This window comes from Trachurus trachurus, assembly GCF_905171665.1.
Source record: "Trachurus trachurus genome assembly, chromosome: 5".
Lineage (NCBI taxonomy): Eukaryota > Metazoa > Chordata > Actinopteri > Carangiformes > Carangidae > Trachurus > Trachurus trachurus.
In genome coordinates, this window is record NC_139896.1 from 34,369,182 (window position 1) to 34,395,611 (window position 26,430).

General features: G+C 40.5%; 2 protein-coding genes across 2 annotated transcripts; one reads left to right on the top strand and one right to left on the bottom strand.

The window, feature by feature from the left end:
* Positions 1-401: 401 nt before the first annotated feature.
* eya2 (EYA transcriptional coactivator and phosphatase 2) lies at positions 402-16,667 on the top strand (the record flags this gene model as incomplete). The annotated part of the gene is made up of 13 exons (XM_083972695.1): positions 402-501; positions 615-731; positions 5,111-5,187; positions 5,349-5,532; positions 6,380-6,516; positions 6,635-6,718; positions 10,228-10,317; positions 12,348-12,406; positions 13,141-13,301; positions 14,536-14,650; positions 15,841-15,962; positions 16,099-16,199; positions 16,587-16,667. The coding sequence occupies 13 exons, from the start codon at positions 402-404 to the stop codon at positions 16,665-16,667; spliced, it is 1,428 nt and encodes a 475-aa protein (XP_083828821.1).
* A 1,638-nt stretch (positions 16,668-18,305) lies between these two features.
* tgm5l (transglutaminase 5, like) lies at positions 18,306-23,806 on the bottom strand (the record flags this gene model as incomplete). Its single annotated transcript, XM_083972201.1, has 14 exons — positions 18,306-18,459; positions 19,050-19,186; positions 19,671-19,828; positions 19,936-20,148; positions 20,238-20,300; positions 20,395-20,634; positions 20,758-20,861; positions 21,020-21,155; positions 21,357-21,534; positions 21,848-21,976; positions 22,084-22,202; positions 23,091-23,324; positions 23,450-23,632; positions 23,800-23,806. 14 exons carry the CDS (start codon positions 23,804-23,806, stop codon positions 18,306-18,308), a joined length of 2,055 nt encoding a protein of 684 aa, XP_083828327.1.
* Positions 23,807-26,430: the final 2,624 nt, after the last annotated feature.

Here is a 26,430-nt window from a genome sequence, read left to right on the forward strand (position 1 = left end):
GCTCTCGGCTGGATCTAATTTCGTTGGAACGACTTGTAATGACACCAAAGTTATCTGGGTGAGTAAATGATCGTATTTTATGCTGTAAAAACTGGTAATTATCCTTTAAAATCACATTTGAATTGTAATATCCCTCTGAGTGATCTAGCTTTATACAGTGTAAGATAAGATTGTAAGACATTCAAGTTTTCCCGATTAAGAACTGTTAAAAATTCTTGTCCTTTAACAATATTTTCATCATTGTTTCATAACAAAAGTAGATTTTTCTTTGTTCCATTTGTTGGATTGAGTTTTCATTTAGGCTGTAAAAGAAATAGATTTGTACTCAACTCATGACAAAACAAAGAGGAATCTGTCATCATAAGCTTCCTCATTATTTCTTCCCTCAGAATAAACGTGTCATGGCTGCATATGGACAGACCCAGTACAGCCCCACCCTGCAGCCCGCAGGACCATACACACCTTACACTCACACACAGGGCTACAGCATGCCATCATACAGTGAGTGACAACATGCATTGTTTCTGTGTTTGAAGGGATATTATACATAATATCAGCTGTTTACAAATGGATGTCTCTGACACTGCATGTTCAATCTCCTGCTCTGTCTGTAGACATAAAAACAGAGGACGGCCTGAGTCATTCCCCGGGACAGACGGGCCTGTTGGGATACTCCAACTTCAGCAGCACTCCTCCCAGTCAGAGCCTCTACAGCTACTCGCACACACACGGTTAGTCTGAACACAACACTGTACGTGCTGAGTGTAAGAACACACACTTGGACGTGGAAGGAGCATCCTTCCTCATGCTGTCATCCTCAACTCTTTTATTCCTCCTTTCTTTTCCTCCCCTTCTTTCTACCCACCTCTCCTCTCCTCATCTTCCTATCCGTTTCTCTTAGCCTCTCTTTTTTTTTCTTTCCCTCGCTGTTCTCCTTTCGCCCCTCTCATCATCTTTCTCTCCTTTCCTCTACTCTCTTCTCTTCTCTTCTCCTTCTCTCTGCCACACCTGTTCTCCATTAGCTGCGGTCTGGACTCCTGGCGTCAAAAGTCTCCCCACCCCTCCTCTTTTCTGGGGGTCAGGCCCCCTTTCTCCACTCAGACCAACAACACAGCATGCAAGCGCTTGTGTCTTTTACAGAGAAAAAAGAGAGTAAGAAAACAGATAGAAAGGAAGAGAAATAACGGGGATGGAAGAGATGAAAAAAAAACAGAATAATGGAGAAAACAAAAGATGGGTACAGGGTGTGCCAAAAAGCAAATGCTCAGATGAAGACGTGGTATGCTTGGGAGTGTGTGCAGTGATCTACCCACGCATGGCTCAGTGTGCGTGTGTGTGTATGTGTGTGTGTTTGTGATTGTGTGCGTATACGTGTATATGTGTATCTGTGTTGCACACATTCCTCAGTCGTCCGGCGCCCAAAGCATGACTCGCTCAGTGCGACTTTATGGCTTTGAAAGCAGCGTGAAATTGACCTTGTGTGTGAGAGGGGAGAGGTTAAGGTGCATTTTACGGAGGGGTGAGTCGGTTTAATGTTGCAGACGGGGGATGACCCTCTTTCCACTGTGTGGGTCAGACAAAGGAGAGAGAGACAAAACACCACAGAACAGTAAACATATGAAGTGTGGACACATTGTATTTCCATCATGTGTATACCCCAGATTTTACAGTGCAATGCTCTTGGTGCTTTCAGACCTGGAATATGAGCGTGTCTCTATTATAATGGACCAATCATTCAAACAGCATCTGCTTACAGTAATCTTCAAGGAGAGCGTTTCTCTAGTTTTATCACAAATTGGCTTTTTTTTGTTTATTACCTAGGTTTGGTGGGTTCCACCTTTACACCAAAAACAAATAAACACTATTTTAGGTTTGTGGAGAATTCCAGTCTATTACTGAACCTTCATTTTGCAGGTTAGGCCTATGTTTTACTGGTTGTCATCAAGGCTACAACTCTAGATTATTTTCATTTTAGATGAATCTACTGATGAGAAAAGTCCCAGAGCCATGTTGGTGACATTAAACGTCCAAAACCCACAGATATGATGCCTGATCAAAGACTTTTAAGTTGTTCCGTTATTCTTCCATTTTTCCATATTATTCCCTCTTTAAAGGTGTTCAGAAATGGCCGTTTGTCCTGTTTGTCACTCCTCCTTGTACGAGTTTCTCCGAGTAAGGAAAACAAATTTGATTGGTTGTTATCGAGCGGACGGGATATTCAATGTTTGGGGCGAGACCGAACATGGTGTGTGTGTGTCTCAGACGTTTGATTGATGGATGATGGATCCAATATCAGTGGCTGATGAATCGTGAGCAACGTGACACATAATCCGTGTGCCTGCTGCATTATCCAATGCACAAAAAACTACCCCACTTCCATCCCGGATTTACTCGAAAATAAAATTTTGCACAAAGTTTGGGCTACATCATCTGATAGATGAGTTATTACACTAATAGTGGGCTCAAATTCTCAAATTTTTATTTTCTGAATACCTTTAAGGGAATATTCAGATGTCAGACATTATACAGGAATGTAAATATTCATTTAAACACACTTTTGATGAAACCTCTTACAAACAACACAGTTTTGGATGATTGTGCTCCACTATAGTGTAAGGCTGCTGTGCTGAACCAACAAACTTTTTTTTTTAAATGGAGGGCATTCTCAGTTTGAAGGACACTGTTCCCAAACAAAATAAATTTGTTTGAATATTTGTATGCATAAATCATTAACTGCGAACTTCAAAAGAGAATAAACTGCCATAACAACCAAATGTTTGTAGGATTTCAGAATGTTTCCATGTCAGCCATTGTACAGTACACTCAAATGGGCACACACGCACACACGCAGACACCCCACAAAAAGCCAGTGAAAGGCATACTCTATGCTGTGTGTACAACTGAAACCAAATGGGGACTATGGGAGCCTTTTTGTGTTTACTCAAGAGACCTCCTTTAGTCGCTTTGAAGACTGTTGGGAGGTTTCACTGTGGTTCTTCCATTGAGTCATTATTCTCCTGTTTGTCATGCACTGTGGAGGGGAGAGGAAGAAACGGGGAGCGAGAGAGAGCAGTAGTGGACCGATGAAATTATGGGACGTAGACAGCAGGAAATGACTCTTAAAAAATGTTTCAGGACGAGTTCGAGTCGTATCAGAAAAGAGGAACATAAAATTTTATTATCACAGGGGGGAAACATTGTACAGACATCAGTCAGAACCTGCAGGTTAAGTCCATCTCAGAGAAGAATGCTAAATCAACTTTAAAACCATGGTGTGTGATTACTTAAACCACATTATACTGTATTAACTGTTCATTCCTGATGTATGTTGCAAAAACCACCCATTCAATAAACAGCACAGTTGGAAACCATGAAGTTATTTGCGAATGTCAGTTGACCTATTTTCTGTTTGAATACAGATAATCCAATTACAATGCACACACAATCATCTGTGTAAGCGAAAGTCAGACGTCTAACTAATGTTGCCTGTCTGGATGTTTTTCCTGAAGTTAGATCTTACACCGTGTGTGCTCAGACTGGTCCTGCTGGTATTCCTGAGCCAAACTAGCAGTGTTGCTCACGTCTGACTTTAATAATCCTCCAACTTTACTCCGTCTGATCCAGCAGCCCGCAGGTCAAAATGTTCACTTAGACACTGAGATATTTCATAATCTCGTAGACTTTATTCATGCGGTGTGGTATAAACAAGGTGAGGCCACTCTGTTTCAGACTTTTGATGCCACTGTTCATGTGTAGTTCCCAGAAGATGAATCCTAATAAATTTAGAGACTGAAGACAAAGAGGTAATATATGTTGACATGAGCTATTTTGAGGAAAATCTAACATCACAAATACATTTGAATGAATTAGACTAATATTCTGACAGTTAAAAGTTTTGAAGTGATCTTTAAAAATGATTTCTTTGGGAGGCTGTTGTGCCTTTATTGTAGAAGGACAGTGAAAGTTGGTATAGAGCAAGGGGCCGGGGGGATGACAAGCAACAAAGGGCTGCAGGTTGGATTCCAGGCTTGGTCAGGATTCAACTGAATGCGCGCTACAATGTGAGCCACCGAGGTGCAGAGTTTGGTGATTCTTCAACTTTTCATTTCCTTACAAAATTTTGAACAAAACATTTAGTTTGTGACCAGATCCCTGACAAACTAATGACATTTCCATCAGCCTCATCTGTACTTGCAAACCATGCTAACACACTAAACTAAGATAAGATGATGAAAATTAGCTCTAATTAGCTAAATCTGACATATTTACATATCAAATAATTGTTTTTTGTATGTTCATGAATATGTGGAGTCCCGTTTCAACTAAACTAATAATAATAAGATGGTGAATATGATAAAAGCTATGTTTGTTAAACATTAGGATGCACGCATTGTCGTTATAAGGACATTGACATGTAGCTCAATGCACGGCTGTGTCTAAATACAGGTCTTATTTCCTACAGCTGATGTCATAGCTGTGGAGAGTCTTTCACATGAGTGAAAAACTGCCTTTTATCGTTTTGACTGATTAAAGTAGAGGGTATAAATCACCTATACGGTCTCCTCAAGGTGAGCTCTGATTTAATCTCACTACAAGATGCCGTCGGGAAGTTATACGTTTTTAATGAGGAGCCACACACAGTGAACTCTTTCGCCCAACTGGTGTCAAAAGTTCATACGCGGGTGGAAGTGATAAGATTACAGGAGAAAGAATTAATCAGACAAAAGAACAGTATGGACAGACTTGACAGGAAGCTGCAGGATGAGACGGCGTCACTGTGGGGGGAGAAATTAGCTCGGAGGAAGATATCACTCCCTTGGCCTGATTAGACTAAGACGAGACAACCAGGGCAGCGACAGAGCAGCAGACTTTCCCACCTGTATTGTTGTGTCAGACATAAATTGCACTTGTGGCACTGAGCTGTCACTGAGGAATGAGATAAAGTTTACTGCTTATTAGTCCGGTCGGATGAGTTATATCAGCTGCCGAGTCACATTAGATTATAATTTCCCACCGATCTGTACCTTGTAATTATTTTTTAGGTTTATGTTTTTTTATGTAATTGATTATGACCTGACAGTTTGACCTTTGTCTTCACCTCATTTTTCAGGTGGTGGTATTTCATCTGGAATTTTTCAAGGCACCCATGCAATCTCCAGTTCAGCCCCTTTCAACCATACCCAACAAGTGAGTAATCCAACCTCAGCATTTCTTTCTGCCAAGACATCTGTAGAAATCATCTAACGTCTCACTTCAGTCAGTCAGTCCCGCCGTTTCTCGGATAAAAATGCACATATTGTGTTGTTACTGACCGGCTACTGCATTGTCATCGCTTGTGTTGTCGACAGGAGTTTTCAGCGTACTCAAATTACACTCAGAGTCAGTACTCTCCGTATTACAACTCACATCACTACAACAGCCCCTACATCACCAGCAGCAACATCAGCCCTGCTGCCATCACTGCTCCACTAGCCTATCAGCACCCAGAGCACCCCGTCATGCTGCCCAATCACAGCCCAGAGTCACACACAGGTAAGGAGCAACAGCTCTGTCGTCTACTGTAAGTTGTTTGGTTGGTTATGACAAATCTGGCCACATAATTACATTAACAATCTATGGAATTTTACAGTACAAGTCTTTAAAGGCCGTTTTCTCAAAATTAGTTTTTCCTCAGACTCTGAACCCGAAATCTCCACTTCAGCAGCACTTACAGACACCAAACCTTCCAGTTTTATTCCTGTCTGTATTCTGAAGGTTTTTACAGAGGGGATTGTAGATATATCATTCAGAGCCTGATTTATACAACATTTTATTCCTAAAAACATGGCCAAATTGGATTTTTTAGGGCTGGTGACAGTATTTTCTCATTTACAAAGTGATAGAAAGAGATATCTAAAATCCCCTCTGTAAAAACTTCTGACTCTAATATGTCAACAAAATAAAACAAGAAATCCATTTTTCAGATTTCAGTTCTGGAAATGTATGCAAATTAGCACAAATTTCAACAGATATTGCCTCATTTACACATAACATTTGACAAAACTTGTAATACAAAAAATATTTGTCTTAATGTAAGTGATAAACTTGGGAAGTTTCATGGTGATATCTGTTATTTAAAACTTTTACCATATTCACCTGTAGTGTCTCCTCTTAAATAAATTATGCACATTCTGATAATGTTGATGTGAACTGCTTGATGTGTGCCATGTCTTGTATGAACAGTTCAATATAAATAAAGTTAATTAGGCCTACTATTATTATGATACGATTAAAACAACATTGACTCTCCTGCATGGCTAATATTCTGTTGATTCAATAAATACAGAGTTGTTTTGTACTGACTGATCATCTTCTGTTGTATGTGGGTGTGTTATTACAGGCGAGTATCATGCACCGCCCAGCCCCCCCACACCAGGTAAAGAGGAGGGGGTCCCAGCGCGGAGGGGGTCAGATGGGAAGTTGAGAGGGAGGAAAAGAGCCAGTGACCCCACTCCACCTCTGGACTCTGATATAGAGGTAAACTGTTGAAAATTATCAGCATTTCTCTACAATATTTATCTTTCTCTCTCTCCCTCAGACACACACACATAAACTTTCACGAGGTTAACATTACATATCTGTTATTTCACTGCAGCGGGTGTTTATCTGGGACCTGGATGAAACCATCATCATTTTCCATTCGCTCCTCACGGGAACCTTCTCCTCCAGATTTGGCAAGGTACGCTGCTCCGACCCCTCCCTCTGTCATTTACGGTTAGAAGTAACATGCTGTAGCTCATCACGCCTTGACAGCTGTTAATTATGCGGTAAGCAGGTAGGCACCGTTTAGCACAAAATATCCTCATAACAACAAAACCATTGTAACCGTGCCGTATAGTCAATTGACCCTTTGTTTTCTGCGACCGAGTGCTTATTTGACTAACAGTCAGAGAGTTTTGCTGCCTGAAGCTGAGTCCACGACCTTCGGGGCTCATCCCTGAGCATTTTCACACGCTGGCTGTTTTGCCTTTCTGCCCTCTTGTTTCTTTTCATAATGCACCGGGGTTGTTTAGCTACCCCAGCATCCTGCAGCGTGATTGACAGCCAGCGGGACCTTTACATAACAGACCGGCAGCTGACAAGGAGGGGGTGGAGGGGTGGGGGGTGGACAGTGGTGTGTTTCTTGTTTTTGGCCGGGGATCTGTGTTTTGAATTCTCACGGTCCCCCTGCGGGTTGACACAAGGCTGATGGGAGTTTGAGAGCACCGTTTCTGATCGGTTCAGCCCCCGGCAGGCCATGCATGCCGTTGTTTCTTTTTCTTTCTTTCCAGCCACGGACAGAGAGAGAGAGAGAGAGAGAGAGAGAGAGAGAGAGAGAGAGAGAGAGAGAGAGAGAGAGAGAGAGAGAGCAAGAGAGTAGATGTGTTGAAATGTGACTCATGTGCCAGAAATTCCTGATTCCTCCCACCACCCAAAACACCCCGCTGCTGGATCCAGGGAAGCTCAGTTGGACAGACTCTGACATCAAAACTCAGACATGCAGCAGAAGAGTTGCATGAGTGACAGCAGAAAAACAGATTAACAGTCCAAAGCGTCAAGGCAGCTTATGTTATGGGCTTGCAACAGTTTTTATTTTTTTCTCCTCCCTCCCAAATTTGCAGCTAACTTGTCCTACTATGACAACATTGATATATTTTATTCTGGCATTAATTATCTCGGATTAGCTGTATCGGCCTGTGTCCCTCCTGGCTCGTCCCATTAGGGTCAACATATTAAACCCTTATGATGAACAAATGTTTGGATCTACACATGAAGACAAGTCTGGGCCCAACGTGCAGGAAAGAATAATGCGTGTGTTGAGAGACAGTTGTTTTCAGCAGTTTGGTGAGCAGAGAACCCCCCCCCCCCCCCCCCCTCCCCACTCTGTTACAGGTCTTCCATTATCTCATCTATCATATTGCACCCGACTCTGTCATTTTGTGTGAATTTTCTTTCCTAACTCGTCTCTTGTAAATAGAGGGAGTGAGTAGGAAGTGAATGCTTTTGGTGTCTTTTCTCTTAAATTCTTAGATAACCAGACAGAGGCTTTTGTTTGTCTCTGTACAGAAGCAGCTTTGGTCTATGGAGGAAGGTGATTACAGATCATTATTTCAATTACGAGACAAGCAGAACAAACCTCTCCTAAGCCTTAAACCTCTCCCTATTCATCCTTTGCATTCATCTCTTCCTTTTCCAAATCCTGCCCCTCGTCATTGTCTCTTTTCTTTTCTTGACGTCCTACTCCTCCTGTTGAACTTTTGCCGCCCTTCATCCTTAATTACCCCAATTTTTTTTTTTATCTTTACACCTTTTTCCAGAGAAGGCTATTTTGTAATTTTCATAATTTACCCTGCTTGTGTCATCAAGCCAGGAGACAGATCTGCTTGTCATTTCAGATGCACTAATCTAGTGTTCACCTTTGGCTGACACCCTTCTGCTTCTCCCATCTCGCTGGCAGAGACAAGCCACTGCTGCCATCAAAACAATACCATGTTCACGCGCGCACATGCACACGCACACGCACACACACACACACCTTCTTTTGTAGTTGATGACAGCACGCCCATGCTGCTTGTCAGTCTGACAGGTTACACATTTAGAGTTATGGGTTGATCCGGGTGGTGATTTAAAATTTGCTTATTAGAAACATCACTGAGGTACTGTAAGCAGGTGTCACACGGTTGCCAGGTTTGTTTTTTTCCATACAAGAGAAAAAAAGCAGAGAAACTGGGCGATGTGAGGTTTTTATTTAGTTGAAAGAGCACAATATGAGACACCTTTTCCTCAGATAACCAACCAGAACATTTCAAATTAAATCTACATTATGCTTTTTGAGCAGCTAACTCCACTTCACTTCACTTTTTCAGAGAATCCTCTTAGTTTTAGCTATTTGATTTATTTCCCTATGCAAAAATTAATTAGCAAACTCTTGAAATTTGACAGAGCAGTGTGATGTATTGTTACATTAAGTATGTATCCATCTTTCCCCACATCTAATGTTTGTTTACCACTTTGGTCCACATTGATATACTGTACCTCAAAGACCATGTCAAATGTCAATCTGCTGGATTGACATTAGAGTTCCATTGTGCCCAAGGGATTAATTCTAATGAATGGGGCTGCATCCCACATTATTTGTTAGTATGAGTGGATTTACTGTGTATTTTCTAGATTACAGTATATTCTAAAGTAACATGACACTGAAAACCAGCAAGTGAAGTAAAATGATCTACAGTATCAGGGATCATATGATGCCTGCTTGTTCCCTGTTGATCAATTGTCTCATTGTTGCAGCTCTAATGCTATCTTGACCTGATAATAATCTGGTTCAAATCTTTCATTTGTCCAGTTATGATTTATCATCAAATGCCTGTTAATAAGCTAATGGCATCCTTACTATATTGCAAAGGATGATACTGTACTGTAGTGCACGTTTGCAAATGTTAGCATGCTTGCAAGATAAACTACTCTTAGCATTTAGCTGAAAGTGCTGCTTCACTTGCATGGATGTGGGCTCGATGCTTAGATGTAGCTCAAAATATTGTAGTTTAGGAGCTGGGATTTAACTGATTTAATGTAATGAGTTTGTGCTAAGTTTATTGAAATGCATAAATGTATTAGAGCAAATTTAGGTTGGATTAAAGAGAGCCAAAATGCAAAAAAAAAAGTCAGCAGAGATGGTACAGATAAGAATCAGCAGAGTGTTTGACTGACACATACATATTCACACTTGCCTCTTCCTTGAAACCTGTTTGTGTCAGTCCAGTTGATGAGTTTGCAGACGCAAGGTGAAGACAGTTCGGAGACAAACAGGCAGCTGCACTGACAAGACACAGAATAATGATGTTCCACAGTCCAATTTAACTGATAATTCTCCAAATACCAAGCCTCTTAGGCCATCAATCTCAGTCAGAGCTCATGATTTTATTATAAATTAACAAACTATCAAGGGTGCAGGCGCCTGAAGTGATAGAGAGCGGTTCCTCTTACATCATTTTAAATGTAGGTCAAACCCGTTTTCTTTCATTAAAAAGTTGTGCATGACTCTGGTTGACAGTCTTAATGCTGCCTGAGGGGAAACTTGTTTCCACAGAAAACATATGCTGAGAATGCCTTAAGACTTAAACACATAAACAGTGCATCCACGCTAAAGACACACTAAAATTGATGTACTTATTGTTTGCGTTTGCATTTCTGTGTGTGCATCAGGACTCCTCAAAGGCCGTGTCTCTGGGTTTGTGGATGGAGGAGATGATCTTCAATCTGGCCGACTCGAGACTCTTCTTCAATGACCTGGAGGTTAGTTTCTTTTTTTGTCAATTAATTTGGAGAAATCCAATTAAATTGGAGCAATTTTTGCTACCTTGCTCTTGCTATGTATGTTCTCGCTTGTTTTGATTGATTGTTTTGTAATGCTGCTCTTCCTGACCACCTTGGAAAAGAGATAATCCTTCCTGGATAAATAAAGGTTAAATAAAATAAAAAATTCAGAAAACTGCTAGGTTTCATTTTGCTCTGTTGACTACCTGATCCCTCAGACTTGTATCTGAGAAACCATGCCTTCCTGCCACCCAAAAAATCTCACTACTTATTCACCTACTCCTCACAGCACACTTCATCTCATATTTTTTTGCAATAATCATAAGACTTTTTCCAGTAATTTGGAAAATAGCAGCAGTGAGAGCATACCCACTGGTGTAAACTGGCATATGGCTGACTAGAAAACCTTCCCAGCAAAGAGTTTGACATTTGGGTGCTGTTTTCTTACCTGGCATAAAGCACAGTGGCTGGCATTGTAGAAATCCCCTCACACAACATCTATCTTGTATGAACTGTTACTACAGCATTTTCCAAACAATTTCCCTTCCTGAAGTGACGGTACAGCAAGAATACTAAAAGGAGGGGTTGTTAACTGCTGGCATAAGTGTTCTCAGAGTTCGACCCAAACCTGCTGCCTCTGAATCCTCCACACTGGGGTATTGAGGTGACCTCGACATGAGATGAAAGGGTTTTACTACCTGCGATTGACTGACTGAACAGTCCACATGTTTTTCATCCTGCATTCCTCTGCCTTGTTCTGACAAAGAAAAAGGATTAGAGAGTGCAGGGGAGAGAGAACAAGCACACTTTGTGCTGTAATTATAGGTGTGTGTCTGAGTATCTGAGAGGAAAATTAGTCAAATGGGAGGAAGAATAGTCAAGACGAGGGAAAGGAGCCAACAAAGCCATTTGCAAACCCGGTTTTTATCCCCTCTTTTGTCGTCAAGGCCCAGAAAATCTCTAAAGCTGTAGGTAATAGTTGGCTGACAACTGCTGTTAATCCTTGAGGTACAATTGTCTTGTCCCCCTTATGTATCAGTAGCTGCACAAGCAGTTGCGGGTGCTGGTGCCGCTGTCATGCATCAGAGGTAATTGTAAGTGCAAAAGACAGCCACATTAAGAAATGATTTGATTGTTGTCGCAGAGCATATCTACTTAAATACGAGTATGTTTGTGGACTGTGTGAAAGGATGGTTTGCATTGTTTGGTCAGTCGTAGCATCTCTGCACCTGAGTGGGAGCTGAGTTGTTGCTCTTGGGAGCTGAACTATGTCGAGGTGGAGGGAAGATGAGGTAGCGTCTCCATCCGGCTGAAAGGTGATAGGAGAGCCTGTCTGTTCTGGGTCGCTGTGTGACAATAGGGAGTTAGACGAGGCCTCTGTTTTTGCACGTATGTGTGCGTGGCTATAGTGAAAGTTGTGTGATTTAGAGGCTTGTAGAGAAAGAAGAGCAATCTTGAGATTTTTTTCATTGTTTTTTTTTGTTGTTGTTGTTTTATGTTTTCGAGAAACTTGTGTGTTGTATTTTTTTGACCTGTGATGATTGAGTTCTGCTCCTTGGTTTTGTTTTGTTCAACATATCCAATTTTAATAACTGTTTTCAAGTTCCTGATTTAGCTGCGTATTGCTTAAGGTGTTTTGGCTGTGGCCACATGTTTTAAGATGCAATGTGGTTTTAATCCCTGTGGTTTGGTTGGTTGTATTCATGTCCAATTGAGAGGAACAACATGCACATTGCTGTGCATGTCAGAGACAATGGGCCATTCTTAAAAGATGTTTTTTACCAAAATGTTCGATGTAGATTTAGGTTTGCACAAACTCATTGACTGTCCTATACTCTACCATGTCCTGAGACCTTATTTCCTCCATTCTTGTCTTTTATTTTAGCTCTTTTTTTTATTTGAGCTGCTATTACTCCCAGAGGCTCCCCTAAAGAGTGGAGACCTGCCTGCACAGGCCTCCACTCTGAAACTGATCTCTTGATATATCCGCTCTCCTTTTAATTCCCCAGGAATGTGACCAGGTTCATATTGATGACGTGGCATCAGACGACAACGGGCAGGACCTAAGGTAAAGCTTCTACTGTGTGACTGTACTTAAAGCTCTGCCGAGAGACAGTTCAGCTGCGGTTTGTGAACCAGACTTGCCCTCTGGGTTTTAGTGCGCAGGAGGAAATAGGCAGGGAGATGAGATGAAGAGTATGTACTTCTGTGTGTGTGTGTGTGTGTGTGTGTGTGTGTGTGTTCATGCATGCAAGCCTGTGCATGTCTTTTATTTCCCTGACATCTACAGCCATATAGTATGTCACAGGATTATGAAATGCTTTCACTTCTCATCAAAATATCTCTTTATAATTCCCTCTGTCTCCCTCAGTCCAGACGTTTTATTGCATAAACTTGTTGTAGCACTCTGGGATACTTCTAAGAGTGATTTGAGAAAGAGCCAGACTGTACTAAAGTACTTTTCTGATGTAGGTATTTATTTTACTGAACTCTACATTTTTCAGTTTGAAAGATTTCTTTCTATTGATCCTCCCACTGTTAAATATTTGTACTTAATGCTCTCCCACTGACAAAACTTCATTCACGGCTACATTCAATTTGAGAGCTTTTCTTGTCCCTGAAATTCTTGTGGTCACATTGGCCCACGCACCTACATTTGATGAATGGTTTCAGCGCTGCCTTCTTGTTCATAGCCAGAATAGCTTGAATCAATTCCCCTGTATCTAGAAAATATATGGGCCACAGTGCTTTTATGAGTTGCCCAGGAAAATGACATTGACTGTCTGTATTGTGATCCTGCAGCACTTACAACTTTGGGTCGGACGGCTTCCAGAGCCCAGCGGGCGCCGGCTCTCTGTGCCTGGGCTCCGGCGTCCATGGAGGGGTGGACTGGATGAGGAAACTGGCCTTCCGATACCGAAGGGTCAAGGAGATCTATAACACATACAAGAATAATGTTGGGGGTAAGCTGCTACTTCACTTAAATGTCACACGATATACAGTAAATATCTTGGTAACACTTTAGATTAGGGAACACATATCATATTCACCATTAACTACAGTAGGTGCTTATTAATATGCATATAAGTAGCATAATAAGTGCTTAATAAGGAGCTAGTAAGCTACTTATATGCATATTAATAAGCACCTAGTTAATGGTGAATGTGTTCCCTAATCTAAAGTGTTACCAATATCTTATATTTCCTATAGGTTTTTTTTTTATCAAGTTTTTATTATTATACCACCGTACATCGTACATACATAAAATGTATATTATAATAAATATGTGAGCTACTGTCCCACTCTTATCCCACCCATACATGTACCACCCTTACCCCTCTGGCTTGTTCCCCTCCCCTCCCCTCCCCTCCCCTTGCTGGATTCAGTCAATATCTGAACATAAAGGAGGAAGTGCATAGCATACAATTTAATTAATACAGGATTGTTTGTCCCTCTCATCTTTAACTAACAAATGACAAAAGAATACACCAGTAATAAAAAAAGAAGAAGAAAAAAAGTAACGATAACAATTATGAGACAAAGGTGATCCTATATACGGTATATTTCCTATAGGTGCAACAAAAAGGCTAAAAAAAAAAGTGAAGTAATTGGTTACATTTACCAATAACTGTGAGGTACAACTCCAAACTGTTGGCCGTCTTCAGAAAGGTGTATTTATATTGTAGAAGCTCCAGTTTGATCAGCAACCAAACCGCTGTTGAGGAAGTTGGAACAAAATGCAACGGGAACACAAAGATGAACGCCTGCACTTGCCAAAAAAAAAAAAAAAGCCTTTGTAAGAAAATATTTAATTACTGAGGTAGAACCAGTTGTATTAACTGAATCTGGATCTGCTTAAAAAGGCTAAAAGGAACCAGACAGGTTTGTTTGTCAGCTGGGATCATGAATCAGAAGCTGTTGTTCTGGGTAAACCTTTGTGCACTGCACTGTATGAGTGTAGGCACTACTGATTACATCTGGCTGCCTCAGATCAGCTGGAAACCATGTGTCAGAGATTTTGGCAAGAGGGTGTTGTGTGAGAAACGTCCATCCAGGGACTGCAGTCAGTGCTGCTGTCAAAATACAGCTCTGTAACATCTCATCAGATATAGACGTTTATGCTTTTGGCCTGTAAAGGTCTAGATCTCCGCTGGTTAATTACTGACCATTAGGTTTGTGCCTCTCACTGATGCTCAGGTTTGCTGGGCAGCCCCAAGCGAGACGAGTGGCTACAGCTGAGGAGAGAGATGGAGGTCCTGACCGACCTGTGGCTGACTCAAGCGCTCAAAGCCCTGGCTCTCATCAACTCAAGGTCAGTTTGTGCTGCAACAGCTTGATGTACATCAGGCAGCCAGTTGCATTAGCTTCTACAGTTGATGATGTATGATGTGTTATTATGACCTTCGCCATCCATATCCTCATCATTTAGGAGTTCAATGAATCATAGTTGATACAAAAGCATGTGTTGTTTATGATTTTAAAACCTGCAGTACTACTTACTCACTTACATACTGACTTATTTTACTTAGGTAAAGAGTAAGAGCAAAGTACTAGTTACAGTTTATTGTTTTCTATATTATTCTCTTAATGTACTTATCTATCAAAATTAAAAAGCTGACTCAATCCCTAACGCTTTTCAGAATAAATCCCACTTCTAAGGGTAGTTTAAAAATGATATAGTATAATTGGTATATATTAGAATTATAACAGTAACTGGGTCATATAATCTGTAACGCTTCATCATATTTTAGAAGCTAAACATATATTTCATTTGCAAATTCTTCACCTGACATCTGATAACCAACAGCTTTCATGGTCACAAAATCTTAAAATGTAACTCAGTGTAATGTAATTAAGCAATCTGATCAAATTTGTCTGTATGAATTGCATTTTAGATTTTATGCAAAGGTCAAATTGTTAGGGTGTATGCATTCATTTCTTAATATTCTAATAAACAGTCCTGCAGTTTAAGGCGATTTAACTCAATTTTAATAAGGAGTTGTTGTTTTTTTATTTAATAGGTTTTCTTGAATTTAATTTAATTTATTTTGAGTAAATTACCTGTGAGTAGTTTGATTGAGGAAACTTAAATTTATTTATATAGATAATTTTGTTCAATTAATATAACTTGTTTAAGTAAATTTGATGTTTGGGTAAAATCATTCTGTTAGATTTACTGTCATTATTTTTAATAATATTAAATTAATTCAGCTCTATTAACTCTGTAATTTAATCAAGTGAGTTACTTAAATTTTGTGAATATATTTTAATTTCAGTAAATTAAATTAAATTACATACATTAAATTCCCTCTTATTATATTTCTTCAAAGTTCCGTACATTCTAGCTTTCCCTCTGGAATGTAATTAAATTAAAGTTTAATGAAAATATTCAAGACAAGTAAACAAACCTTAAAACTGGATTTGAGTACAGTGCACAGTAACTCTCCGCCACTGGGCAGGATTGGACAATTGTATAAATGTGTCTGTCCTTTCCTGTTTCAGGCCGAACTGTGTGAATGTGTTGGTGACCACCACCCAGCTCATCCCTGCCCTGTCCAAGGTCTTACTGTATGGTCTGGGCTCAGCCTTCCCCATAGAGAACATATACAGCGCCACCAAGACAGGTGAGGAAACCTGAGAATGAAGGAACAGAGACAGAAAGAATCAAAATAATTAATATCCCCATTCAAATTGTTCTCAAGTGTTTCTCTTAATGCATTAATTTAACATTTGAAACTCTGATTCTTCCTCTTCTCAAAGGTAAAGAGAGCTGCTTTGAGCGTGTGTCTCAGAGATTTGGTCGGAGAGCAGTGTATGTGGTTATAGGAGATGGAGCTGAAGAAGAGACTGTGGCCAAGAAGGTATAACTCAATCTGTTTTTCTTTTTTTTCCTTTTTTTTTTTTTTGACTGTGACCAATAAAAAATGGGCTACAACTAATCGATTAACCCTAAAAGACACCTGATTTCTGCAGCTTCTGTGTCTGGTATTGTTTCGTTTTTTTATTCTGGGACGTTTTTTCTGATGTTTGCATAGAATTGTCAGAATTCCTGCATTTTGACAGTTCAACAAATTTACCATAGGCCAACAACCTGTACTACAGCCCAGCTCCAAAACCACAGTCCACATTTTACATCTGTAATACATCTGCAGCACAACTGCAAGCTGTTGAAGTGTGTCTGCCTTAGGTTTGCATGTTTTACATTAAATCTATATTTCACTGACATTTTTTATATTCTGTCTTGTCAGAAAAACATGCCGTTCTGGAGGGTGTCCTGTCGGGCCGACCTGGAAGCTCTGAGCCATGCACTGGAGCTGGACTACCTCTAGAGGGCGCCAGATACCACGCTCTGCTCCTCCACCTGAATTATGAGACGCTCCTGAATACCTAAGTGCAGCTAGTGGGTGACGTTGCCCCCAGGACTTCTATTTCTAAGCGAGCACACAGGCGGACAATTTCACATCACAGCCAAGAGAACTGAGGATTTTGAAGCGAGGCTGCAGGACAGGACACACAGACATGAAGCCAAAAGTGCTGGACCAAAATAAACAGACCAAAGCAAAATAAGGGACCAAAGCTTCTTAACACACACCCCCAGGGAAACTTTTCCTGTTTTTTATCAGTTCATCTCAACGTTTTATGAGTGGTGACCCAGAGCGCTGCACTGAATGCAAAATCTTACATCCTGTTTAATGAACACAGTGAGTATGTCTGCATGGATGAAAAAGTTCAGATTGGTGTTAGACTGTTTGTACTGCTGTGTCTTTTTATGTTTGTTCTGAGACTTAACTAATGTTTTCATTGGCCAATACTATTGTAGACAAATGTTAGAACCAAGTCGTGATGTTACAAGGGATAGATTTCGCCTTCACAATTATTTTAGAGTTTTTTTCGGCTAGATAAATGTCAAATAATGTTCTCCTTATAGTTAGAGGCTATTGAAAATAGTCTGTATTTTACCATTAAAATGTGAGCTATTTATTACTGGTTCAATTCTACAACACAATGAGGAATATATATATATACAGTATAGTTTGGGAGCTTGGCATTAAAAAAAAAAATCCCTTCAAAAACCAAAAATCCACTCCTGTAAAAATGTTTTGATAAGAATTGTCTTGAAGATGCTGTATTATAGGTTAGTACTCAAATCTTGTTGACTCCAGGTTGTACATGTTTTCATGTTTTACTTCTCTTTCTCTTCTGTTCCAGTTTGATTTCCTAATAACCCGTTTGTAATATAGATGAACTGGTATGGTTGTGCATGTGCCGATTACACTGCCTGTCAGCTTAGCTATGATTTGTATATAATGCTTTATCGTCAATTTGTTTTGACAGAGTGAAAATAGATTAATAAAGATAAATTAATTGCATTGTGGGGAAAAGTGTGTCGGGTTTCATTTAGTTTGACTCCACCCAGCGGCGTACGAAACATAAGGGCACACATGACAAATTAATTAATGAAGAATGAATGATCCTGGTGTAAATTACATGCAACTGTCAAGAGATTTCAGGCAGACTAACCCAACGTGACCTTCTTCTTTGTTAAGGAAAGGTCTCCCTCTTTTGGGCAGAACTGTAACTGCAATAACATAAATCCAACTTCACAGATTTTGTCTCTGTCAGAATAAGTGACACAAATGTACAACAGTATTACATTTTTCACAGGCTTTATTGTATTTTTGTTTTTAGGAAATACAAAAACGATAATACTTTCTTCTTCAATTTCAAGTAGGAGTTTCAAGTTAGTAGGCCTAAATAAATATGAAATAAATAAAGATTAACATTCACATTTACAATCACGCACTGCAATAGAAAAAAAGGTGATACATAAATATAATATAATATAATAAATAAATATATTAATATATATTCTTTATTTATTATATCACATATATACTGTATGTATCATAAATAAATTAATGTAAGCATTGCTTCCAATATGACAACTGAAGCAAAGAAAAGGAGATCTACGCTTTGTTGACCACGACCATCTCAAAGCCTCTGATTGTGGTGTTGATGTTTGTCAGGAACAGGCTGGCGTGAAGCATTTTTATTCCCGGCATGGTGGGGGTGAAGCTGATGTGCTGCTGCACTCTTCCTCCTGGACGCACTGGGAGCATCCTGCACAATGACATGGAGATGAGTCACTAAAATCGTTAGGCAACACTGCTACTGTAATGCTTTTGAATGGCTGACGCTTGCTCCTATGTAAAATGTTCAGACTTGATTCGTAACAAATAATTTACTTAAAGGTTACATGATAATGTCAGATTATATTTTGTCCACAGGAAGCAAACACCTGTAATCATAAACACTTAATAACTGATCACTGCTTGCTTGGCGTGAATGGTGACACTTTCTCCTAGGTAAAATGTTCAGACTTGATTCGTAACTAATAATTTACTTAAAGGTTACATGATAATGTCAGATTCCTTATACAGGAACACCTGGCATCATAAACACTTAATAACTGATCACTGCATGCTTGGCCCAGCCCTGGAGAAACTATTGGAAAATGTCATAAGCCAGCCACTCCTGTTTGAACAGACAATAGTCCACATTCCTCCAATAAGTGTCACTGCTCTGACACAGTGACACCCTCTATTCAGCTGTTCATTTTGTAAACATGATGGTGAAAGTCACTATGGTGCCTACGGCATTCAACACACTCATCAAAAAAAGACGACAAGTAGCCTACTCCTTGTTCTTACCTGAAGAGAGCCTTGCCTGGGATCAGCCCAGCCCCGACCACAGTCAGTTCTCCGCTCACCATGTGAGAATATGGATTGATGAAGCTCAAAACGGCAGTCTGCTCCTTGTTAGGAACGACATACTTTTCATCTGAAACCTGGAGGAGAAATGTGGTTAGTGAGCCCCCAAAATAAATATGTAGGAATCCCCCCCATCTAGCGGTGCGGTTGCATATCTGAACGTATTCTTGATGTTGCATTCACGTGAAATCGGGCAGACGTCAGACAGACAACAGACGCTGCATGCTACCTGGAAAACTTTCTCCCCGGGCCGATAGCTCCGCTGAGTTTCTATGGTTACCTACGGTCACGCTGCCACTCAACGTAAAAAATGGCGATGCAACATGGCCGCCTCGGTTCGGTGCGTCGCCCACTTGTAACGACTTGTAACAACTCATTCTAAGGTACCAGAAAGCTTTCATTTGTATGTGGGTGTGATTCCACTTCAGTGAAATACGTATTTATGAAAGACAGATTTGATTTTTGCTAAAAAAAAAGTCAAATAAGTTAAATACTGGGGCCCTTCAACCCCTTCAAATAAAATAACTGGTGAGAAATATTATGAATGCTGTAATCCTGTACCTGAATGGTGAGCTGTGGGCTGCTGATACTGAACTCCTCTGAGGCCAGGAATCGCTCCTGATTGGACACGTCCTCCAGGACCACCGCAAGGCTGATCAGGTTGTCTCCCACCACGTCCTCATACTGGGTTGGGAGGATCTGCTGGCTCAGCACCTTGACTGTAAAGAAAAAGGGACAGAGAGAGTGAAGAGTGTGTGTGAAATCAATTCCAGTCCCTTCCTACAGAAGTGAAAATTTGGAGTTTTTGAGTGAAAAATAAATGTACCTTCTTTGGGTGCCAGTTGTAGGGTGCCGTGTGTTTCCCAGAAGGTGTCCAAGGGGCTGTTGTTGTATTCTTTGGCCTGGGCATTGAAATGCACCTTCATCGTCCTGGCAGTGCTGTGCTTGTTAACGACTTTAACTGTGAAGCTGATGGGATTTCCAGCAACTGGAGCCTTATCCAGGGTCAGGAAGACTAACACTCCCTTGGATGAACTTTCTGTATAAACATGAAGATGGGCGACAGGGTGAGATGACGTGTGTTTAAACAACTGATAACTCGGATTCATATTAGAAATGAAAAATTACCTCTTCTCCCTGTTGAGTCGTCTGACATTGTGGAGCTTCTTGATGAAAGTGTTGAAGTTGGACCTGTTTTGTAAAGATAAACAGTAAATGTGAGCAGAGCAACTTTTGCCACATCTGTAAATGAGTTAAGTAGTGTTTTGGGGGTTTTGGATCATACTTTTGATGGGTTTGTAGTCTCCTGTGATGTTCTGGAGTCTGGGGAAGCCGACAGCTTTGGTGCATATGACAGATCCAACTCTCTCTGTGTCTTTGTTGTGGCCGACCACCCGGCCCTGGCTCACTATGAAAGTGTGGACATCGGCATTCACCTCAGCATAGACAAAGGGGATGTCATAAAGCAGGTCGATACAGCGCTCTTTGATAGCTTTGACTGAAGCTGGGCCACAGCAGAACACTCCTGGGATCAAGGGAAGAAATAAACATTAAAAAAAAAAGGTTAGAACAATTTTAGTTGATGATCAGAGGAATTAAAAAGCAACAAACTTGATAAATAACAAGATCAGAGATGTTTCTCACACACCTCCACTCCTCTCCTGAGGTGTCGGGTCCAGAACTTGCCAGCCATCCATCCCAGATCCCAGATCCTTACGATCCATCCAGCACTCCACCCAGACATGGAAATTCCTGTTCAGTTCAAAACAGAAATCACTAAGTATTGTTTTTACTTCATAAAGTGCAATAAATGTCATTCAAATTAGTTTAAAAATGGATTTGACAAGCCAGTGACCAAAGGAAAAGACGTCACACAAAGAGTAAATGACATTGTTTACATCACTACTGACCATATGCTGTCTTTGCTGTGTTTCAGCTTCTGCCCTGTTTCGCTGTAATATTCCTCGATCACCAGGTTGGCATTGGTATCATGAGCAGAGTTGAAGTTTGTGACAACACGACAGGGAATGCCGAGCGCCCTCATTACTGAAAGATATAATCAGAACAGACGTACAAGTGTTACACAATGATGAAAGAACAACATCTGAACATTGCACAATGGGAAAAAAATGTAGGCCTAGTGTGTAAACTAAACGAGATGTGAGTCATGGCCTTAGAATGCGTTTATAAAGTTGTTTGATTTTTACAACTTCTTTGATTTGATTTGAGTCATTCTGACATAATCACCTGTGCACATCACAGCTGCAAACACCCAACACTGTCCGTACTTGACCGGGCGGTAAGCGGTCTTGGACCACTGTCTCAGGATGTCCCCACTCCCCGTCCACGTGGAAGGATGCACTCCTTGCTCAAATTCACCTGACCAGTTCCCTTTTAGGACGCCATGGTCATCCTCAGAGTTGATCTGAACAGGAAAGAGAAGAAACATGATTTTCTATCTTTCCACCTCACTTCCCAGTGATGGTAAGACAGGTCTGGGCACAAGACAATTGTGCAGCAACAGATTAATGATAGTTCTATCAGTTGTTTTGCTGCAAGGAGTTACACCATCCTTACATGAGACTATTTTAAGCTTCACAGGAGGTGTGTTCATCTTTTCAAAATGCAGAACACTATGTCTCGAGTCAAGCAAGCACTTGTTTTATTAGGTGGAGTGGCACTCATGTTCTCACACAAGGTAAACACTGGCACTGAGTTAGTATTTATGTTTTGCTCACCATGGCAGACACAACCCTGCTGATGTAGATGGGGCTGCTCCGGTTCAGGAGGTCCACTCTCTTGTTCTTCTGGTGCTGAGGGCTGATTTGGAGCAAATTCAGGCAAATATCCAGAACACCGGGCTCGTACTTTACAGGCAGGGGGAAAAGAAATGAGAGGCGTCAATGAACTTCTGTTTACTTCTTACAAAGAAATCATTTCTCAATACTCAGCTCAGCAGATATCATTTCCATACCTGATCAAAGGACCATGGTCTTGTTGCAGTGTTCGTAGCTGTCCCCATAAACAGCAACCCAGAGTCGCTCTGAACATATTCTTCTCTCTGGTCCTCAAATGGAATATACACAGCATCCTCTGCAACAAATGGACATTGCATTTAGTACACTACACAGTTTTTTCATGCACTGATCAATTTTGAGATTTTGGCCTATTTTTCTTCCTTAACATGTGTTCTTTCAGAAAAGTCAAAAGAAATGGTAGACATTAAGGTGGTTATTTTACTTCATTTTGTCTCTTTCGTCTGTAAATTTCTCCTAAATTTACAAAAAGTTAGCAGCTAGTGTGACACACTGTGCTGTGCCTGTTGTCTGACCTGTGTCATGTCAGGTATCATTGTAAAGCTCTCTCTCTCCTGAACAATGATGTAGGCTCCAAATATTGTCATCTCCTCTGTATCCGCAACCAATTATAAAAGTATGATTTACATTAACAATCTATGGAATTTTACAGTACGAGTCTTTAAAGGCCGTTTTCTCAAAATGAGTTTTTCCTCAGACTCTGAACCCAAAATCTCCACTTCAGCAGCACTTAGAGACACCAAACCTTCCAGTTGTATTCCTGTCTATATTCTGAAGGTTTTTACAGAGGGGATTGTTGATATATCATTGAAAGCCTGATTTATATAACATTTTATTCCTAAAAACATGGCCAAATTAGATTTTTTTGGGCTGGTGACAGTATTTTCTCATTTACAAAGTGATAAAAAAAAAGAGATATCCAAAATTCCCTCTGTAAAAACTTCTGACTCTAATATGTCAACAAAATAAAACAAGAATTTTGAAAGTGGCTTTATCCATTGTTCAGACTTCGGTTCTGGAAATGTATGCAAATTAGTGCATATTTTATCATCTGATCATCATTAACAGACATCTGAACATCGGTTGACAGAACAGTAAGCTGTCTGTGTAACTGCATTAAATGCCAAAGCTACTTTTCCCCACCATCTTTGATGTTTTCACTCACCACGACACCAGGGGTTGTACAGCAGGAAGAATTTGCCGAAGCCGCTCCTCTGCTGGCCGCTCCTGGAGTGGACGCTCAGCTGAAACCTGTAGCGTCCCACTGAGGCAAAGGCAGGAGAGGAGATGAAGACGGAGGGTTTGTAGAGGTTCACGTTGTCTTCGTCAATGTAAGCTGTCCAAGAGGAGGGAGAAGCCCTCTTGGAGAAGGTGACTGGTATCATCATGTACAGACGGCCTGAGGGGAGGGGAGAGAGAGGAGTTTAGGCCAAGACATTTCAATTGAAGTGGTTCAAACTTGTTGTATGCTCAAAGTTGCATTCAGTCAGGAAAACACCCAGATTAAATCTAAACGCAGCCTACCGAGCATGACTTTGATCCTCAGAGAATCAGTGGAGGGGTTGAAGGCTCGGCCTGCCAGCTGCAGACTGATCCTGAATGGGGCTCCTCTTCGTACCACCAGGGTTTTGGAGCCCATGAAGCCCTCGGTCCTGTGCCTCTCCTGGTTCTCAGTCTTCTGCAGGTTGACATGTTGAATCAGCAGATCTGCAAAGAAAAAGAAAAGATTAAAGAAATGGGTAAAAAAAAATGATTAAAAAAAAGGCATTCACAACTTAGATGGCACCTCATCCAATATCATGGATGGAAAAAAGGAGAAAAAAGTGAAGTTCAACTGGTGGGAGACAAAGAGCTCAGATAAAGACAAAGCTCACCTTCCATTTGTTAGTGTTTCTGTCTCTCAGCGTAAGCTCAGTGTTTGTGTCCCAGCTGCGGTCCTCTTCACTTATATAACCCTTTGCCCCACCCCTAGAACTCACTACCCCAGATGCCATGTTTGATTCGTTAGAGGTGGGTCTGACATGAGCATCAGACCCACCCATAAAGTATGAACAAATAGCTGTTGCGAAATGGTTTTTAAGTGTTAAGTGTGTTTCAGGTTTTTGTTGTCAGGGACTGGGTCAGGTGTCATTTAGTTTCAACATGTCATTATACTCCATTTACTCATTTACAGGTTTTTCTCATTTTGGAATATGTTGACTTACAACAAATTGATTAATAATGATTTTATCATTTTATTATAGGGTTATGGTTAGGGTGACAACATACTGACTTTTTATGCATATCTTAAATAAAAGTGCCATGAAATGTGTACTTACATTAGCTGTCTGTTTGTTAGGTATATGTGTTGAAGAGTTATGCCACCACCGGTGAGTCTAGTTTGAGAACTTACTTTGCTCTTTTCTAAGTCAGATTTCAACAAGAAAAGGCTGCACCCTATTTAAAGCTCGTAACTAACACAAGAGCATAAATAAACAGATGCTCTGATCTAATATGGATCAACCTCAAGGTCACTACACCGGTCACTTCATAGGTAAAAGGTGATTAAACATATGCATGAACTTAAAGTAAGCGGAATATTTGTGTTAATCGAAGTCTTAAATTCTATCTTCCGACAGCAATCACTTCTATAGAGTGTTTGGTCTGAAACACGGGTCTGTCAGTCACTCTGCTCTGCTGTAAGCCGAGGAGAAAACATTCCTTGTATCCTACAACCTTTATCCAATGAGGAGAGAGAACGGCATAAAGGGGCGGTCCTCTCTGTGTGTGCAGCCAAGGGATGCGCGTGAATGTGGTGACGTAGGGACGAGGACCAATAGATCCATGACGAGGGCGGGGACTGCTAACTCCATCGGCTGACAGGAAGTTAGCCAAAACCACCGGATCGCTTACTTCTGCTTTAAGTATGTTATGCAAACAATAAGTATCCTTCAAGGTACTATAATACACCCTGCATGAAAGTCATGAATCCATTTTACAGAGACACAAACAGTGTGTTTTGGATCTTTGCCCTAACATGGCTGTAGAACCATTTGTTTTGTTGATCGGTAATCAGCTGTTGACGCACTTAAGCACAATAAGGGAAAGCACCACTTATAACACTTTCAAGGTCCACCTCAAAAACTGGCTTAAAACAAACCAAGTCTGTAATCATGACTAGGCGGGACCTTCGCGGAGCGCAACACATGTGCCGTGCTCTGTTCCCGTCCGCCTTACTCTATACTTTTGGCTGTCATGATTTTTGTTTTGTTGTGCATTTGTCTTATTTTTCTATATTGCAATTTATCTCTGTAAGTGTGTGAATGGTACTTCTATAACTGCTGCTACTGTAGTCTCCAATGTCTTGGTCCACCCCAGGCGGCGGGTGCGGGCCACCACATTCTGGATCCATCCATTTAGACTTGCACTTTACCTATTTAAACTTGCACTTGCACTTTAGAAACTGGCACTTTATACCAGGCACTTTACAGATCACATGCACTTTATGTATGAATGTGTATATGATTGTGAACCACTGTATAATTCTTGTGTATTTCTGTCTGTTTGTGTGTTACCTGCCAAGGGACTACGGATGCAAATTAGCAAGTTGCTAACTCTGATGCATTTACATTTGTGCACACGTACGAATGTTCATTAATGTGTGTTGTCCCTTTTAAATAAATAAATAAAATATTAAGCATCAGGCCAAATAAACACACATGAAACTGCCACTTTAGACAATAAAACAATGAAGTGAGGTCATACATCTTAGCTGCGGCTTGGACTCTTTTCACTTTTACATTTTTTCCTTCCACATGAAAGGCAGGATTTCAGTGGGTGGTCTGACTCACCTAGTTCACCGGAACAGAGCAACAGTTCATTAGAACTAATATGTACTTGCGGTGCACGAAAGCCATGGTGTTGCAATATTCTGCAAAGTTAAAAATAATAATAAAAAAAACAGATATGAGAGCTGTAGCAGAATCATTGTTCAGGTAAATCAAATAGATTTTTCTGATTAATATTTAATCTGTTAAAAAAAAGAAGAAAAAGTTTAAGTTTGGCATCATGTTACAGTACTCTTGTATTTTTAAATCTTGCAAAATTAAGTTTAGAAGGTAAACATAATGCAGCTCTTTGTCAATGGGAACATTGCTTCCTACTGATTCTAAACAACACATTATTATGTTTTTATTTGCTTTCATTAATAATGGAATTTGTTATTTCATTCCATCTTTTCCTTTGTTGACATGGTATCAGTCGTCTCTACTTTATTTCAGTTTTATTGTTTTCATTTATTGATTTACACATTTTCCAGTTTTTTGAGTCATTTAGGCCACATATCAATGGCCACTTGTGCAGGTCACTTCATAGGATAGTGATTATTGATGCCTTGGTTTAGCTGCAGACAAAAATTCCAGTTGGCACAAAAGTGTGTCAATGGAAAACAATTACACATACATGCGCACACACCCTGTCACGACCTGCCTGCAGCCTTGACGCTGTCGCAGGTGTATTCTTCAGAA